At 47.4% G+C, this 17,500-nt stretch overlaps 1 protein-coding gene across 1 annotated transcript in view; it reads left to right on the forward strand.

Annotated features, from left to right (window-relative positions):
* Positions 1 to 17,500, forward strand: part of LOC311317059 (pleckstrin homology domain-containing family A member 5-like) — a gene marked incomplete at both ends in the record, with an annotated part of 275,859 nt that overhangs the window by 216,475 nt on the left and 41,884 nt on the right. The window contains 3 exons of the mRNA XM_084448057.1: positions 6,271 to 6,371; positions 10,348 to 10,463; positions 15,054 to 16,157. Coding sequence (XP_084304183.1) covers positions 6,271 to 6,371; positions 10,348 to 10,463; positions 15,054 to 16,157 — 1,321 coding nt within the window. The remainder of the gene's footprint in view (positions 1 to 6,270; positions 6,372 to 10,347; positions 10,464 to 15,053; positions 16,158 to 17,500) is intronic.

The raw sequence follows: 17,500 nt of genomic DNA on the forward strand, positions 1-17,500 counted from the left end.
TCTCTCTATCTCTCTCTATCTCTCCCTCCAAGTCTCCCTCCATCTCTCTCTATCTCTCTCTCTCTCTCCCTCCAAGTCTCCCTCCATCTCTCTCTATCTCTCTCTATCTCTCCCTCCAAGTCTCCCTCCATCTCTCTCTATCTCTCTCTCTCTCCCTCCAAGTCTCCCTCCATCTCCCTTTCATCTCTCTCTATCTCTCTCTCTCCCTCCAAGTCTCCCTCCATCTCCCTTTCATCTCTCTCTATCTCTCTCTCTCTCTCCCTCCAAGTCTCCCTCCATCTCTCTCTCTCCATATGTCAATAATTTAGCAACAGCAGAGAGAGCTGTAGGCTGTGTAGCCAGGCTGGATGTAGTCTAGTAGTCAGGCTGGATGTAGTCTAGTAGTCAGGCTGGATGTAGTCTAGTAGTCAGGCTGGATGTAGTCTAGTAGTCAGGGTGGATGTAGTCTAGTAGTCAGGGTGGATGTAGTCTAGTAGTCAGGCTGGATGTAGTCTAGTCTAGTCAGGGTGGATGTAGTCTAGTAGTCAGGGTGGATGTAGTCTGGTAGTCAGGCTGGATGTAGTCTAGTAGTCAGGCTGGATGTAGTCTAGTAGTCAGGCTGGATGTAGTCTAGTAGTCAGGCTGGATGTAGTCTAGTCTAGTCTAGTCAGGCTGGATGTAGTCTAGTAGTCAGGCTGGATGTAGTCTAGTCTAGTCAGGGTGGATGTAGTCTAGTCTAGTAGTCAGGCTGGATGTAGTCTAGTCTAGTAGTCAGGCTGGATGTAGTCTAGTCTAGTAGTCAGGCTAGATGTAGTCTAGTAGTCAGGCTGGATGTAGTCTAGTAGTCAGGCTGGATGTAGTCTAGTCTAGTCTAGTCAAGGTGGATGTAGTCTAGTAGTCAGGCTGGATGTAGTCTAGTAGTCAGGGTGGATGTAGTCTAGTCTAGTAGTCAGGCTGGATGTAGTCTAGTAGTCAGGCTGGATGTAGTCTAGTCTAGTCTAGTCAAGGTGGATGTAGTCTAGTAGTCAGGCTGGATGTAGTCTAGTAGTCAGGGTGGATGTAGTCTAGTCTAGTAGTCAGGCTGGATGTAGTCTAGTAGTCAGGCTGGATGTAGTCTAGTCTAGTAGTCAGGCTGGATGTAGTCTAGTAGTCAGGGTGGATGTAGTCTAGTAGTCAGGGTGGATGTAGTCTAGTAGTCAGGGTGGATGTAGTCTAGTAGTCAGGCTGGATGTAGTCTAGTAGTCAGGCTGGATGAAGTCTAGTAGTCAGGGTGGATGTAGTCTAGTCTAGTCAGGGTGGATGTAGTCTAGTAGTCAGGCTGGATGTAGTCTAGTAGTCAGGCTGGATGTAGTCTAGTAGTCAGGGTGGATGTAGTCTAGTAGTCAGGGTGGATGTAGTCTAGTAGTCAGGCTGGATGTAGTCTAGTAGTCAGGGTGGATGTAGTCTAGTCTAGTCAGGCTGGATGTAGTCTAGTAGTCAGGGTGGATGTAGTCTAGTCTAGTCAGGGTGGATGTAGTCTAGTAGTCAGGCTGGATGTAGTCTAGTAGTCAGGGTGGATGTAGTCTAGTAGTCAGGCTGGATGTAGTCTAGTAGTCAGGGTGGATGTAGTTTAGTAGTCAGGGTGGATGTAGTCTAGTAGTCAGGCTGGATGTAGTCTAGTAGTCAGGGTGGATGTAGTCTAGTAGTCAGGGTGGATGCAGTCTAGTAGTCAGGCTGGATGTAGTCTAGTAGTCAGGGTGGATGTAGTCTAGTAGTCAGGGTGGATGTAGTCTAGTCTAGTCAGGGTGGATGTAGTCTAGTAGTCAGGCTGGATGTAGTCTAGTAGTAAGGCTGGATGTAGTCTAGTAGTCAGGCTGGATGTAGTCTAGTAGTCAGGGTGGATGTAGTCTAGTAGTCAGGCTGGATGTAGTCTAGTCTAGTCAGGGTGGATGTAGTCTAGTAGTCAGGGTGGATGTAGTCTAGTAGTCAGGCTGGATGTAGTCTAGTCTAGTCAGGCTGGATGTAGTCTAGTAGTCAGGGTGGATGTAGTCTAGTAGTCAGGCTGGATGTAGTCTAGTCTAGTCAGGGTGGATGTAGTCTAGTAGTCAGGGTGGATGTAGTCTAGTAGTCAGGCTGGATGTAGTCTAGTAGTCAGGCTGGATGTAGTCTAGTAGTCAGGGTGGATGTAGTCTAGTCTAGTCAGGGTGGATGTAGTCTAGTAGTCAGGGTGGATGTAGTCTAGTAGTCAGGCTGGATGTAGTCTAGTAGTCAGGCTGGATGTAGTCTAGTCTAGTCAGGGTGGATGTAGTCTAGTAGTCAGGGTGGATGTAGTCTAGTAGTCAGGCTGGATGTAGTCTAGTCTAGTCAGGGTGGATGTAGTCTAGTTGTCAGGGTGGATGTAGTCTAGTAGTCAGGGTGGATGTAGTCTAGTCTAGTCAGGGTGGATGTAGTCTAGTAGTCAGGCTGGATGTAGTCTAGTAGTCAGGCTGGATGTAGTCTAGTAGTCAGGGTGGATGTAGTCTAGTAGTCAGGGTGGATGTAGTCTAGTCTAGTAGTCAGGCTGGATGTAGTCTAGTAGTCAGGCTGGATGTAGTCTAGTCTAGTCATGCTGGATGTAGTCTAGTAGTCAGGGTAGATGTAGACTAGTCTAGTAGTCAGGCTGGATGTAGTCTAGTCTAGTAGTCAGGCTGGATGTAGTCTAGTCTAGTAGTCAGGCTGGATGTAGTCTAGTAGTCAGGCTGGATGTAGTCTAGTCTAGTCTAGTCAGGGTGGATGTAGTCTAGTAGTCAGGCTGGATGTAGTCTAGTAGTCAGGCTGGATGTAGTCTAGTCTAGTCTAGTCAAGGTGGATGTAGTCTAGTAGTCAGGGTGGATGTAGTCTAGTAGTCAGGGTGGATGTAGTCTAGTCTAGTAGTAAGCTGGATGTAGTCTAGTCTAGTCATGCTGGATGTAGTCTAGTAGTCAGGGTGGATGTAGTCTAGTAGTCAGGGTGGATGTAGTCTAGTAGTCAGGGTGGATGTAGTCTAGTAGTCAGGCTGGATGTAGTCTAGTAGTCAGGCTGGATGTAGTCTAGTAGTCAGGGTGGATGTAGTCTAGTAGTCAGGGTGGATGTAGTCTAGTAGTCAGGGTGGATGTAGTCTAGTAGTCAGGGTGGATGTAGTCTAGTAGTCAGGGTGGATGTAGTCTAGTAGTCAGGGTGGATGTAGTCTAGTAGTCAGGCTGGATGTAGTCTAGTAGTCAGGCTGGATGTAGTCTAGTCTAGTCAGGGTGGATGTAGTCTAGTAGTCAGGCTGGATGTAGTCTAGTAGTCAGGGTGGATGTAGTCTAGTAGTCAGGGTGGATGTAGTCTAGTAGTCAGGCTGGATGTAGTCTAGTAGTCAGGGTGGATGTAGTCTAGTAGTCAGGGTGGATGTAGTCTAGTCTAGTCAGGGTGGATGTAGTCTAGTAGTCAGGCTGGATGTAGTCTAGTAGTCAGGCTGGATGTAGTCTAGTCTAGTCAGGGTGGATGTAGTCTAGTAGTCAGGCTGGATGTAGTCTAGTAGTCAGGGTGGATGTAGTCTAGTCTAGTCAGGCTGGATGTAGTCTAGTAGTCAGGGTGGATGTAGTCTAGTAGTCAGGCTGGATGTAGTCTAGTCTAGTCAGGGTGGATGTAGTCTAGTAGTCAGGGTGGATGTAGTCTAGTAGTCAGGGTGGATGTAGTCTAGTAGTCAGGGTGGATGTAGTCTTGTCTAGTCAGGCTGGATGTAGTCTAGTAGTCAGGGTGGATGTAGTCTAGTAGTCAGGCTGGATGTAGTCTAGTCTAGTCTAGTAGTCAGGCTGGATGTAGTCTAGTAGTCAGGCTGGATGTAGTCTAGTAGTCAGGGTGGATGTAGTCTAGTAGTCAGGGTGGATGTAGTCTAGTAGTCAGGGTGGATGTAGTCTAGTAGTCAGGGTGGATGTAGTCTAGTCTAGTCAGGCTGGATGTAGTCTAGTAGTCAGGGTGGGTGTAGTCTAGTAGTCAGGGTGGATGTAGTCTAGTAGTCAGGGTGGATGTAGTATAGTAGTCAGGCTGGATGTAGTCTAGTAGTCAGGGTGGATGTAGTCTAGTAGTCAGGCTGGATGTAGTCTAGTAGTCAGGGTGGATGTAGTCTAGTAGTCAGGCTGGATGTAGTCTAGTAGTCAGGGTGGATGTAGTCTAGTAGTCAGGGTGGATGTAGTCTAGTAGTCAGGCTGGATGTAGTCTAGTAGTCAGGCTGGATGTAGTCTAGTTGTCAGGGTGGATGTAGTCTAGTAGTCAGGGTGGATGTAGTCTAGTAGTCAGGGTGGGTGTAGTCTAGTAGTCAGGCTGGATGTAGTCTAGTAGTCAGGCTGGATGTAGTCTAGTAGTCAGGGTGGATGTAGTCTAGTCTAGTCAGGCTGGATGTAGTCTAGTCTAGTCAGGGTGGATGTAGTCTAGTAGTCAGGCTGGATGTAGTCTAGTCTAGTCAGGGTGGATGTAGTCTAGTCTAGTCAGGGTGGATGTAGTCTAGTAGTCAGGGTGTATGTAGTCTAGTCTAGTCAGGCTGGATGTAGTCTAGTAGTCAGGCTGGATGTAGTCTAGTAGTCAGGCTGGATGTAGTCTAGTAGTCAGGGTGGATGTAGTCTAGTAGTCAGGCTGGATGAAGTCTAGTAGTCAGGGTGGATGTAGTCTAGTAGTCAGGGTGGATGTAGTATAGTAGTCAGGGTGGATGTAGTCTAGTAGTAAGCTGGATGTAGTCTAGTAGTCAGGGTGGATGTAGTCTAGTCTAGTCAGGCTGGATGTAGTCTAGTAGTCAGGCTGGATGTAGTCTAGTAGTCAGGCTGGATGTAGTCTAGTAGTCAGGCTGGATGTAGTCTAGTAGTCAGGATGGATGTAGTCTAGTAGTCAGGGTGGATGTAGTCTAGTCTAGTCAGGCTGGATGTAGTCTAGTAGTAAGGCTGGATGTAGTCTAGTAGTCAGGGTGGATGTAGTCTAGTAGTCAGGGTGGGTGTAGTCTAGTAGTCAGGCTGGATGTAGTCTAGTAGTCAGGCTGGATGTAGTCTAGTAGTCAGGGTGGATGTAGTCTAGTCTAGTCAGGCTGGATGTAGTCTAGTCTAGTCAGGGTGGATGTAGTCTAGTAGTCAGGCTGGATGTAGTCTAGTCTAGTCAGGGTGGATGTAGTCTAGTCTAGTCAGGGTGGATGTAGTCTAGTAGTCAGGGTGTATGTAGTCTAGTCTAGTCAGGCTGGATGTAGTCTAGTAGTCAGGGTGGATGTAGTCTAGTAGTCAGGCTGGATGTAGTCTAGTAGTCAGGGTGGATGTAGTCTAGTAGTCAGGCTGGATGTAGTCTAGTAGTCAGGCTGGATGTAGTCTAGTAGTCAGGATGGATGTAGTCTAGTAGTCAGGGTGGATGTAGTCTAGTCTAGTCAGGCTGGATGTAGTCTAGTAGTCAGGCTGGATGTAGTCTAGTAGTCAGGGTGGATGTAGTCTAGTAGTCAGGGTGGGTGTAGTCTAGTAGTCAGGGTGGATGTAGTCTAGTAGTCAGGGTGGATGTAGTTTAGTAGTCAGGGTGGATGTAGTCTAGTAGTCAGGCTGGATGTAGTCTAGTAGTCAGGCTGGATGTAGTCTAGTAGTCAGGCTGGATGTAGTCTAGTAGTCAGGGTGGATGTAGTCTAGTCTAGTCAGGGTGGATGTAGTTTAGTAGTCAGGGTGGATGTAGTCTAGTAGTCAGGGTGGATGTAGTATAGTAGTCAGGGTGGATGTAGTCTAGTAGTCAGGGTGGATGTAGTATAGGAGTCAGGGTGGATGTAGTTTAGTAGTCAGGCTGGATGTAGTCTAGTAGTCAGGGTGGATGTAGTCTAGTCTAGTCAGGCTGGATGTAGTCTAGTAGTCAGGGTGGATGTAGTATAGTAGTCAGGGTGGATGTAGTCTAGTAGTCAGGGTGGATGTAGTATAGGAGTCAGGGTGGATGTAGTTTAGTAGTCAGGCTGGATGTAGTCTAGTAGTCAGGCTGGATGTAGTCTAGTAGTCAGGCTGGATGTAGTCTAGTAGTCAGGCTGGATGTAGTCTAGTAGTCAGGCTGGATGTAGTCTAGTCTAGTCAGGGTGGATGTAGTCTAGTCTAGTCAGGCTGGATGTAGTCTAGTAGTCAGGCTGGATGTAGTCTAGTAGTCAGGCTGGATGTAGTTTAGTAGTCAGGCTGAGAACTACAGACCCTAATATACCACAACCAGCCAGTCTTCCCCGGCTCAGAAGAAGGTTTCTGACTTGGTCTGCCACTTTCCGTTTCCTGTGTAACACTGATATCTGTCCCCCCCCCTCCTCTTCCTGTGTTCTAGATGACAAGGAGGAAGGCATTCTGGGTAGTATCCTGCTGCCCAGCTTCCATATCTCCATGCTCTCCGTGGATGATCACATCAGCAGGAAGTATGCCTTCAAGGTCAGAACACACACACACACACACACACACACTCACACCCAGGAACACACACACACACACACACACACACACACTCACCCAGGAACACACACACACACACACACACACACAGAGGTCTGTATACACACATCAGACATAGGCATGTCCTGCTGAGATACAGTCTCTTCAGATAACAGAGCGATTACAAAGAGATAACTGTCGTAAAGAGCCAGGTATCTACAAGATAACACCTCATCACCCTCTATTACACACACACACACACACACACACACACACACACACACATCCAGGAACACACACAGCCAAGAACACCCACAAACACACACACATACACACACACAAATCCAGGAACACACCCACCCAATAACACACACCAGAGGCGTTCAACATATCCAGGATAACTTTTCGCTAGCTCGCTCGAGTAAACTGCAATCACGGATAAACGGTACCATGACGGTGGCTATCAACTCGTTAAGTCGACCCAGCTGGTCCAATCTAGCTATGAGCGCGGTCACGGTGAAACGGGAGGTATTTGCTCAAAATGACCAATCGCATACCTTAATAAGAGTATTGGGACACGGCTATGGACAGGGCAAACAATACGCATAACCAAGTTCCGTCCACCGCATTTCACACAAGAGGAGTAATATTATAGAAATATGAACTATAGGCGCAACACAGTCGCTACTGCCAAAGGCAGGAAGGAACGCTGGGAAAATACTGCAGACTGTCTACGTTATATCATTATCCTCCTCATCAACACGACTAGCCTAGATCAAGCTTGAGGTGGAGAAGTAGGCTATAAGACTACCGTGAAAAAAGTAGCCCATTTCAGTAGGCCTATAACGTCATTGATTGTCAGGCATTGGTGCTATCACAATTCAATTAAAATGTAGCCTACTTCTCTTTGTTCCTAGGAACGGGAGGCTAGTCTAATAAATCAACATTAAAGACTTGAACATTGAATAAAAAATTTGTGTTTTTACTTGGTTCTCCGCATCACCCACAGCCTACACGAAACTGCAGGTAGGCTAATAAAACGCAAGCCAGTGCATAGTCTACCGTCTACGACTGTAAATGCACAAGGCAAAATATGGCTCAAGCAGCTGTCATTCTGCAGTTTTTCATATGATATCGGGGAAAGCTGGATGGATGGATGGATGGATGGATGGATGGATGGATGGATGGATGGATGGATGGATGGATGGATGGATGGATGGATGGATGGATGGATGGATGGATGGATGGATAGATGGATGGATGGATGGATGGATGGATGGATGGATGGATGGATGGATGGATGGATGGATGGATGGCACTGCAGATGATTGTTTAATTCGCACACTGAAGTTCCATATAGAATCTTAACGTCCATATGCCTTTTTCCAAGTGAACTGATCGGTCAGCGGGCAGTGCTTCATATGTTTTGATCCATAATCTGGAACTTAACCTGCCCCGGAGCAGGTTAGCTCGGCAGCATAAGTTACCATAGCGATATAGCAGGGTGAAAAGTGAACCACCTTCGTACTACGGATAAAACAGGCTTGAACCTGAAGTTATCACGCTAACCCCGTAATCCTGTTTCATAGTACAGGGCCCTGGACCACACACACCCAGGAACACATACATACACACTCAGGAACACACACACACACAAACAGGAACACACACACGCACACACACACTTGTAGCCCCTGCCTACATCAAGGACCTCCTGGACCAGTCCCCTCTAGGTCCAGGCCCAAGCTCAGATCTGATCCTGGACCAGTCCCCCACCTCTAGGTCCAGGCCCAAGCTCAGATCTGATCCTGGACCAGTCCCCCACCTCTAGGTCCAGGCCCAAGCTCAGATCTGATCCTGGACCAGTCCCCCACCTCTAGGTCCAGGCCCAAGCTCAGATCTGATCCTGGACCAGTCCCCCACCTCTAGGTCCAGGCCCAAGCTCAGATCTGATCCTGGACCAGTCCCCCACCTCTAGGTCCAGGCCCAAGGACCTCCTGGACCAGTCCCCCACCTCTAGATCCAGGCCCAAGCTCAGATCTGATCCTGGACCAGTCCCCCACCTCTAGGTCCAGGCCCAAGCTCAGATCTGATGACCAACTGAGCCTGAGGGTCCCACGGACAAACCTAGTGAGGAAGAGTGACCGTGCTTTCAAACCTAGTGAGGAAGAGTGACCGTGCTGACAGACCTAGTGAGGAAGAGTGACCGTGCTTTCAAACCTAGTGAAGAAGGGTGACCGTCCTGACAGACCTAGTGAGGAAGAGTGACCGTGCTTTCAAACCTAGTGAGGAAGAGTGACCATGCTGACAGACCTAGTGAGGAAGGGTGACCGTGCTTTCAAACCTAGTGAGGAAGTCCCACGGACAAACCTAGTGAGGAAGAGTGACCGTGCTTTCAAACCTAGTGAGGAAGAGTGACCGTGCTTTCAAACCTAGTGAAGAAGGGTGACCGTGCTTTCAAACCTAGTGAGGAAGAGTGACCGTGCTTTCAAACCTAGTGAGGAAGAGTGACCGTGCTTTCAAACCTAGTGAGGAAGAGTGACCGTGCTTTCAAACCTAGTGAAGAAGGGTGACCGTCCTGACAGACCTAGTGAGGAAGAGTGACCGTGCTGACAGACCTAGTGAGGAAGAGTGACCGTGCTGACAGACCTAGTGAGGAAGAGTGACCGTGCTGACAGACCTAGTGAGGAAGAGTGACCGTGCTTTCAAACCTAGTGAGGAAGAGTGACCGTGCTTTCAAACCTAGTGAGGAAGAGTGACCGTGCTTTCAAACCTAGTGAAGAAGGGTGACCGTGCTTTCAAACCTAGTGAGGAAGAGTGACCGTGCTTTCAAACCTAGTGAGGAAGAGTGACCGTGCTGACAGACCTAGTGAGGAAGAGTGACCGTGCTGACAGACCTAGTGAAGAAGAGTGACCGTGCTGACAGACCTAGTGAGGAAGAGTGACCGTGCTGACAGACCTAGTGAGGAAGAGTGACCGTGCTTTCAAACCTAGTGAGGAAGAGTGACCGTGCTGACAGACCTAGTGAGGAAGAGTGACCGTGCTTTCAAACCTAGTGAGGAAGAGTGACCGTGCTTTCAAACCTAGTGAGGAAGAGTGACCGTGCTGACGGACCTAGTGAGGAAGAGTGACCGTGCTTTCAAACCTAGTGAGGAAGGGTGACCGTGCTTTCAAACCTAGTGAAGAAGAGTGACCGTGCTGACAGACCTAGTGAGGAAGAGTGACCGTGCTTTCAAACCTAGTGAGGAAGAGTGACCGTGCTTTCAAACCTAGTGAGGAAGAGTGACTGTGCTTTCAAACCTAGTGAGGAAGAGTGACCGTGCTGACAGACCTAGTGAGGAAGAGTGACCGTGCTGACAGACCTAGTGAGGAAGAGTGACCGTGCTTTCAGACCTAGTGAGGAAGAGTGACCGTGCTGACAGACCTAGTGAGGAAGAGTGACCGTGCTGACAGACCTAGTGAGGAAGAGTGACCGTGCTTTCTCAGTAATGGCACCGAAGCTGTGAACGGGCCTCTGAGCATCAAGACTGCCCCACTCTAGAGTCCTTTAGGGCCAAACTTAAAACACACCTTTTCAATGTTGTATTCTGAGCTAGCGTGTTCTGTGTTTTGTCATGAATGTTTCAGTCTCCTGTTCTCTAACTGTTGTCTCTGTGTTGTCGTGTCTCGTTCTGTTACCTATCTGTCTCCCGGGCTGCGCCCCGGGCCCATGTCATTATTGGATGGGGGGCGCATTACAAATAAAAATAATATAACATAACAAAACAAACAGACATACACACACACACGGACACACACACACACATGCACACACAAACAGACACACACACACATGCACACACAAACAGACACACACACACAGGCACACACACACACACACACACAGGCACACACACACAATCAGACACACACACACAGACACACACACACACACACACACACACATACGTATGTTCACGCTGCTGTCCGTCCCCAGGCGACCCACCCCAACATGCGGACGTACTACTTCTGCACGGACACGCCCAAGGACATGGAGTCCTGGATGAAGGTGATGACAGACGCAGCGCTTGTCCACATGGAGCCAATCAGGAGGTGAATATACACCACAGACACGCCCACAAACACACATCTGCCCAATCAGATGGTGAATATCCACCACAGACACGCCCACAAACACACATCTGCCCAATCAGATGGTGAATATCCACCACAGACACGCCCACAAACACACATCTGCCCAATAGTGGCATATACAGTACAGTAGAGTATGCTGATATCATCGTATCAGATTATCATAACCATACTACCATCTTATCACCATACTACCATCTTATTACCATACTACCATCTTATCACCATACTACCATCTTATCACCATACTACCATCTTATCACCATACTACCATCTTATCACCATACTACCATCTTATCACCATACTACCATCTTATCACCATACTACCATCTTATCACCATACTACCATCTTATCACCATACTACCATCTTATCACCATACTACCATCTTATCACCATACTACCATCTTATCACCATACTACCATCTTATCACCATACTACCATCTTATCACCATACTACCATCTTATTACCATACTACCATCTTATCACCATACTACCATCTTATTACCATACTACCATCTTATCACCATACTACCATCTTATCACCATACTACCATCTTATCACCATACTACCATCTTATCACCATACTACCATCTTATCACCATACTACCATCTTATCACCATACTACCATCTTATCACCATACTACCATCTTATCACCATACTACCACCTTATCACCATACTACCATCTTATTACCATACTACCATCTTATCACCATACTACCATCTTATTACCATACTACCATCTTATCACCATACTACCATCTTATCACCATACTACCATCTTATCACCATAGTACCATCTTATCACCATACTACCATCTTATCACCATACTACCATCTTATCACCATACTACCATCTTATCACCATACTACCATCTTATTACCATACTACCATCTTATCACCATACTACCATCTTATTACCATACTACCATCTTATCACCATACTACCATCTTATCACCATACTACCATCTTATCACCATACTACCATCTTATCACCATACTACCATCTTATCACCATACTACCATCTTATCACCATACTACCATCTTATTACCATACTACCATCTTATCACCATACTACCATCTTATCACCATACTACCATCTTATCACCATACTACCATCTTATCACCATACTACCATCTTATCACCATACTACCATCTTATCACCATACTACCATCTTATCACCATACTACCATCTTATCACCATACTACCATCTTATCACCATACTACCATCGTATCACCATACTACCATCTTATCACCATACTACCATCTTATCACCATACTACCATCTTATCACCATACTACCATCTTATCACCATACTACCATCTTATCACCATACTACCATCTTATCACCATACTACCATCTTATTACCATACTACCATCTTATCACCATACTACCATCTTATCACCATACTACCATCTTATCACCATACTACCATCTTATCACCATACTACCATCTTATCACCATACTACCATCTTATCACCATACTACCATCTTATTACCATACTACCATCTTATCACCATACTACCATCTTATCACCATACTACCATCTTATCACCATACTACCATCTTATCACCATACTACCATCTTATTACCATACTACCATCTTATCACCATACTACCATCTTATCACCATACTACCATCTTATCACCATACTACCATCTTATCACCATACTACCATCTTATCACCATACTACCATCTTATCACCATACTACCATCTTATCACCATACTACCATCTTATCACCATACTACCATCTTATCACCATACTACCATCTTATCACCATACTACCATCTTATCACCATACTACCATCTTATCACCATACTACCATCTTATTACCATACTACCATCTTATCACCATACTACCATCTTATTACCATACTACCATCTTATCACCATACTACCATCTTATCACCATACTACCATCTTATCACCATACTACCATCTTATCACCATACTACCATCTTATCACCATACTACCATCTTATCACCATACTACCATCTTATTACCATACTACCATCTTATCACCATACTACCATCTTATCACCATACTACCATCTTATCACCATACTACCATCTTATCACCATACTACCATCTTATCACCATACTACCATCTTATCACCATACTACCATCGTATCACCATACTACCATCTTATCACCATACTACCATCTTATCACCATACTACCATCTTATCACCATACTACCATCTTATCACCATACTACCATCGTATCACCATAGTACCATCTTATCACCATACTACCATCTCAGAGGAGGATGGAGGTGTTATATACCTGTAACTAACCCTCTCAGAGGAGGAGGATGGAGGTGTTATATACCTGTAACTAACCCTCTCAGAGGAGGAGGATGGAGGTGTTATATACCTGTAACTAACCCTCTCAGAGGAGGAGGATGGAGGTGTTATATACCTGTAACTAACCCTCTCAGAGGAGGAGGATGGAGGTGTTATATACCTGTAACTAACCCTCTCAGAGGAGGAGGACGGAGGTGTTATATACCTGTAACTTACCCTCTCAGAGGAGGAGGATGGAGGTGTTATATACCTGTAACTAACCCTCTCAGAGGAGGAGGATGGAGGTGTTATATACCTGTAACTAACCCTCTCAGAGGAGGAGGATGGAGGTGTTATATACCTGTAACTAACCCTCTCACAGGAGGAGGATGGAGGTGTTATATACCTGTAACTAACCCTCTCAGAGGAGGAGGATGGAGGTGTTATATACCTGTAACTAACCCTCTCAGAGGAGGAGGATGGAGGTGTTATATACCTGTAACTAACCCTCTCAGAGGAGGATGGAGGTGTTATATACCTGTAACTAACCCTCTCAGAGGAGGAGGATGGAGGTGTTATATACCTGTAACTAACCCTCTCAGAGGAGGAGGATGGAGGTGTTATATACCTGTAACTAACCCTCTCAGAGGAGGATGGAGGTGTTATATACCTGTAACTAACCCTATCAGAGGAGGAGGATGGAGGTGTTATATACCTGTAACTAACCCTCTCAGAGGAGGAGGATGGAGGTGTTATATACCTGTAACTAACCCTCTCAGAGGAGGAGGATGGAGGTGTTATATACCTGTAACTAACCCTCTCAGAGGAGGAGGACGGAGGTGTTATATACCTGTAACTTACCCTCTCAGAGGAGGAGGATGGAGGTGTTATATACCTGTAACTAACCCTCTCAGAGGAGGATGGAGGTGTTATATACCTGTAACTAACCCTCTCAGAGGAGGAGGATGGAGGTGTTATATACCTGTAACTAACCCTCTCAGAGGAGGAGGATGGAGGTGTTATATACCTGTAACTAACCCTCTCAGAGGAGGATGGAGGTGTTATATACCTGTAACTAACCCTATCAGAGGAGGAGGATGGAGGTGTTATATACCTGTAACTAACCCTCTCAGAGGAGGAGGATGGAGGTGTTATATACCTGTAACTAACCCTCTCAGAGGAGGAGGATGGAGGTGTTATATACCTGTAACTAACCCTCTCAGAGGAGGAGGACGGAGGTGTTATATACCTGTAACTTACCCTCTCAGAGGAGGAGGATGGAGGTGTTATATACCTGTAACTAACCCTCTCAGAGGAGGAGGACGGAGGTGTTATATACCTGTAACTAACCCTCTCAGAGGAGGACGGAGGTGTTATATACCTGTAACTAACCCTCTCAGAGGAGGATGGAGGTGTTATATACCTGTAACTAACCCTCTCAGAGGAGGAGGATGGAGGTGTTATATACCTGTAACTAACCCTCTCAGAGGAGGAGGATGGAGGTGTTATACCGTTCCCTCCTGATTCTGATTCAGAACCTGCTCTTTAGACTGCGTACAACAGAAAGAGGTGTGTTGTTGGTAATTGTGTGTGTTGTAGCCGCTAGCTGTGTGATGCTGGACCCTAGAGAGGCTCTCAGCCACACGGCCTTCCCATCACAGAATCCCCCTCTAGATTAGTAGAGCTGGAATGGTGGTTATGTAGCCTTGATATTCACAAGAATAAACTAAACAAGTTGTAAAGTGATTTTGGGGCCAATATCTCTAGCTAACTGTGTCAAGTAACTAGCTTTATGTCTACAGGCTCATAATGAGCGCAAAATGTTTTTCACTCCCAGCCAGAAAATGTTCGCTAGCCGTGATGCTAATGTTCACTATGTTCTACTTTATTCACTTAAAATGTTAGCGATCAGAACAGTAGTAGTTGTTGAATGAAATTGGTCTCGTCTTCTGTTCACTTTAGCGGTCAGTAAAATCAATTAAATGTCAATAGGTCGACACATTTGGATTCCTAATTGCAGTTGCACTATACTTCTTACCATAACAAATAGTCTAACAGGACTCTCTCTCTCTCTCTCTCCTCTCTTCTTCTCCTTCTACCTATACCCCCCTCTCCTCTCTCCTCCTCCCCTTCTCTCCTCCTCGCCTCCCCTCCTCTCCACTCTCCTCCTCCCCTTCTCTCCTCCTCACCTCCCCTCTCCTCCTCTCCTCCTCCCCTCCTCTCGTGTCTCTCCCAGGCTGGACAAGCTGAAGGTTGACCCCCAGACCCCCGTAGAGGTCAACAACGTCCAGAACCACCGGGCCCTGACCCAGCCCGAGATCCAGAACAACGAAAAGAACCGCGAGGGCGCCCGGCAGCCCTCCGTGCCCCGCCCCGCGCCGGACGAGCCGCACAAGCCCCGGGAGGCGGAGAAGCACGGCGGCAAGAGAGAGAGGGAGCGCTACACCCTGCAGAAGGACGGAGACCGCTACTCGCTGAAGAAGGACGGGGTCAGCTACACTGTGCAGAGAGACGGAGAGAGATACCTCCTCCACAGGGAGGGAGACAAGCCTGCCGTCCAGAAAGAGGAGAATTACCTCCAACAGAAAGAGGAGAGATCAACCCTGCAGAAAGAGGAGAAGTACGCCGGGCAGAAGGCCGGGGATAACTACGCCCTCCTGACGGAGCTGGAGAAATATGCGCCGCAGAGAGACGCGGACAAGTACCTGCTGACTAAAGACGGGGAGAGATACGCCCTGCACAGGGTGGGGGAGAGACACGCCCTGCACAGGGTGGGGGAGAGACACGCCCTGCAGAGAGACCCGCAGAAGCAGGCCCTGCAGAGGGAGCTAAAGAGACAGCTGTCCCTGAGGGAGGGGGAGAAGTATGCCACCTTCAGGCAGGAGGACAAGTACAAAACCTTCAGAGGAGACAAGTACAGCATGCTGCGAGACAGAGACAAGTACGGCACCCTGCGGGACGGAGACTACCAGAGGGCGGTGGACAAGTACGGTACCCTGCGCGCCGAGGGAGACAAGTACGGCTTCCAGAGAGAGGGGACCGGAGAGAGACCGGCGCTCACCAAGATCAGCAGTATCAAGCTGCAGCCTGCCCAGGCCGCTGCCATCGCCGCCGCCGTCTCCGCCTCCCGCCAGGCCAGCCAGCACCAGGCGCCGCAGGTCAACGGCTCCGGGGAGAGGGCTGGGGACGCCAGCCCGGGGGAGGGGGCGGGCACCCTGGGGAGCGCAGCAGGAAAGGCCCAGGAGCCGGAGAGAGGCCTGGCCAGGACCAACTCCATGCAGCAGCTGGAGCAGTGGGTCCGAACGCAGAAGACCAGAGGCCAGGAGGATGAGACTAGGAGGTAGCTCTGTGTGTGTGTGTGTGTGTGTGTGTGTGTGTGTGTGTGTGTGTGTGTGTGTGTGTGTGTGTGTGTGTGTGTGTGTGTGTGTGTGTGTGTGTGTGTGAGAGAGCATGTGTGTGTGTCTAGAGTTAAGAGTGAAGTAGAACTACTTGATACTATGATGCTTGTGGCTCTGGCAAGCTCCTCTCTGCCTTACACTGAGAATACCTCCATACTCTGAGGACTTATACCTCCATACTCTGAGGACTTATACCTCCATACTCTGAGGACTTATACCTCCATACTCTGAGGACTTATACCTCCATACTCTGAGGACTTATACCTCCATACTCTGAGGACTTATACCTCCATACTCTGAGGACTTATACCTCCATACTCTGAGGACGTATACCTCCATACTCTGAGGACGTATACCTCCATACTCTGAGGACTTAGAGATAGAAAGCAGGTAGAAATAGACAGCAGGTAGAGATGGACAGCAGGTAGAGATAGAAAGCAGGTAGAAATAGAAAGCAGGTAGAGATGGACAGCAGGTAGAGATAGAAAGCAGGTAGAGATAGACAGCAGGTAGAAATAGACAGCAGGTAGAGATGGACAGCAGGTAGAGATAGACAGCAGGTAGAGATAGAAAGCAGGTAGAGATGGACAGCAGGTAGAGATAGAAAGCAGGTAGAGATAGACAGCAGGTAGAGATAGACAGCAGGTAGAGATGGACAGCAGGTAGAGATAGACAGCAGGTAGAGATAGAAAGCAGGTAGAGATAGACAGCAGGTAGAGATAGACAGCAGGTAGAGATAGAAAGCAGGTAGAGATAGACAGCAGGTAGAGATAGACAGCAGGTAGAGATAGAAAGCAGGTAGAAATAGACAGCAGGTAGAGATAGACAGCAGGTAGAGATAGAAAGCAGGTAAAGATAGAAAGAAGGTAGAGATAGAAAGCAGGTAGAAATAGACAGCAGGTAGAGATAGACAGCAGGTAGAAATAGACAGCAGGTAGAGATAGACAGCAGGTAGAGATAGAAAGCAGGTAGAGATAGACAGCAGGTAGAGATAGAAAGCAGGTAGAAATAGACAGCAGGTAGAGATAGACAGCAGGTAGAAATAGACAGCAGGTAGAGATAGAAAGCAGGTAGAGATAGACAGCAGGTAGAGATAGACAGCAGGTAGAGATAGAAAGCAGGTAGAGATAGACAGCAGGTAGAGATAGAAAGCAGGTAGAAATAGACAGCAGGTAGAGATAGTCAGCAGGTAGAGATAGAAAGCAGGTAGAGAGAGACAGCAGGTAGAGATAGACAGCAGGTAGAGATAGAAAGCAGGTATAGATAGACAGCAGGTAGAGATAGA

This window comes from Borostomias antarcticus (assembly GCF_949987555.1).
Source record: "Borostomias antarcticus genome assembly, chromosome: 13".
Lineage (NCBI taxonomy): Eukaryota > Metazoa > Chordata > Actinopteri > Stomiiformes > Stomiidae > Borostomias > Borostomias antarcticus.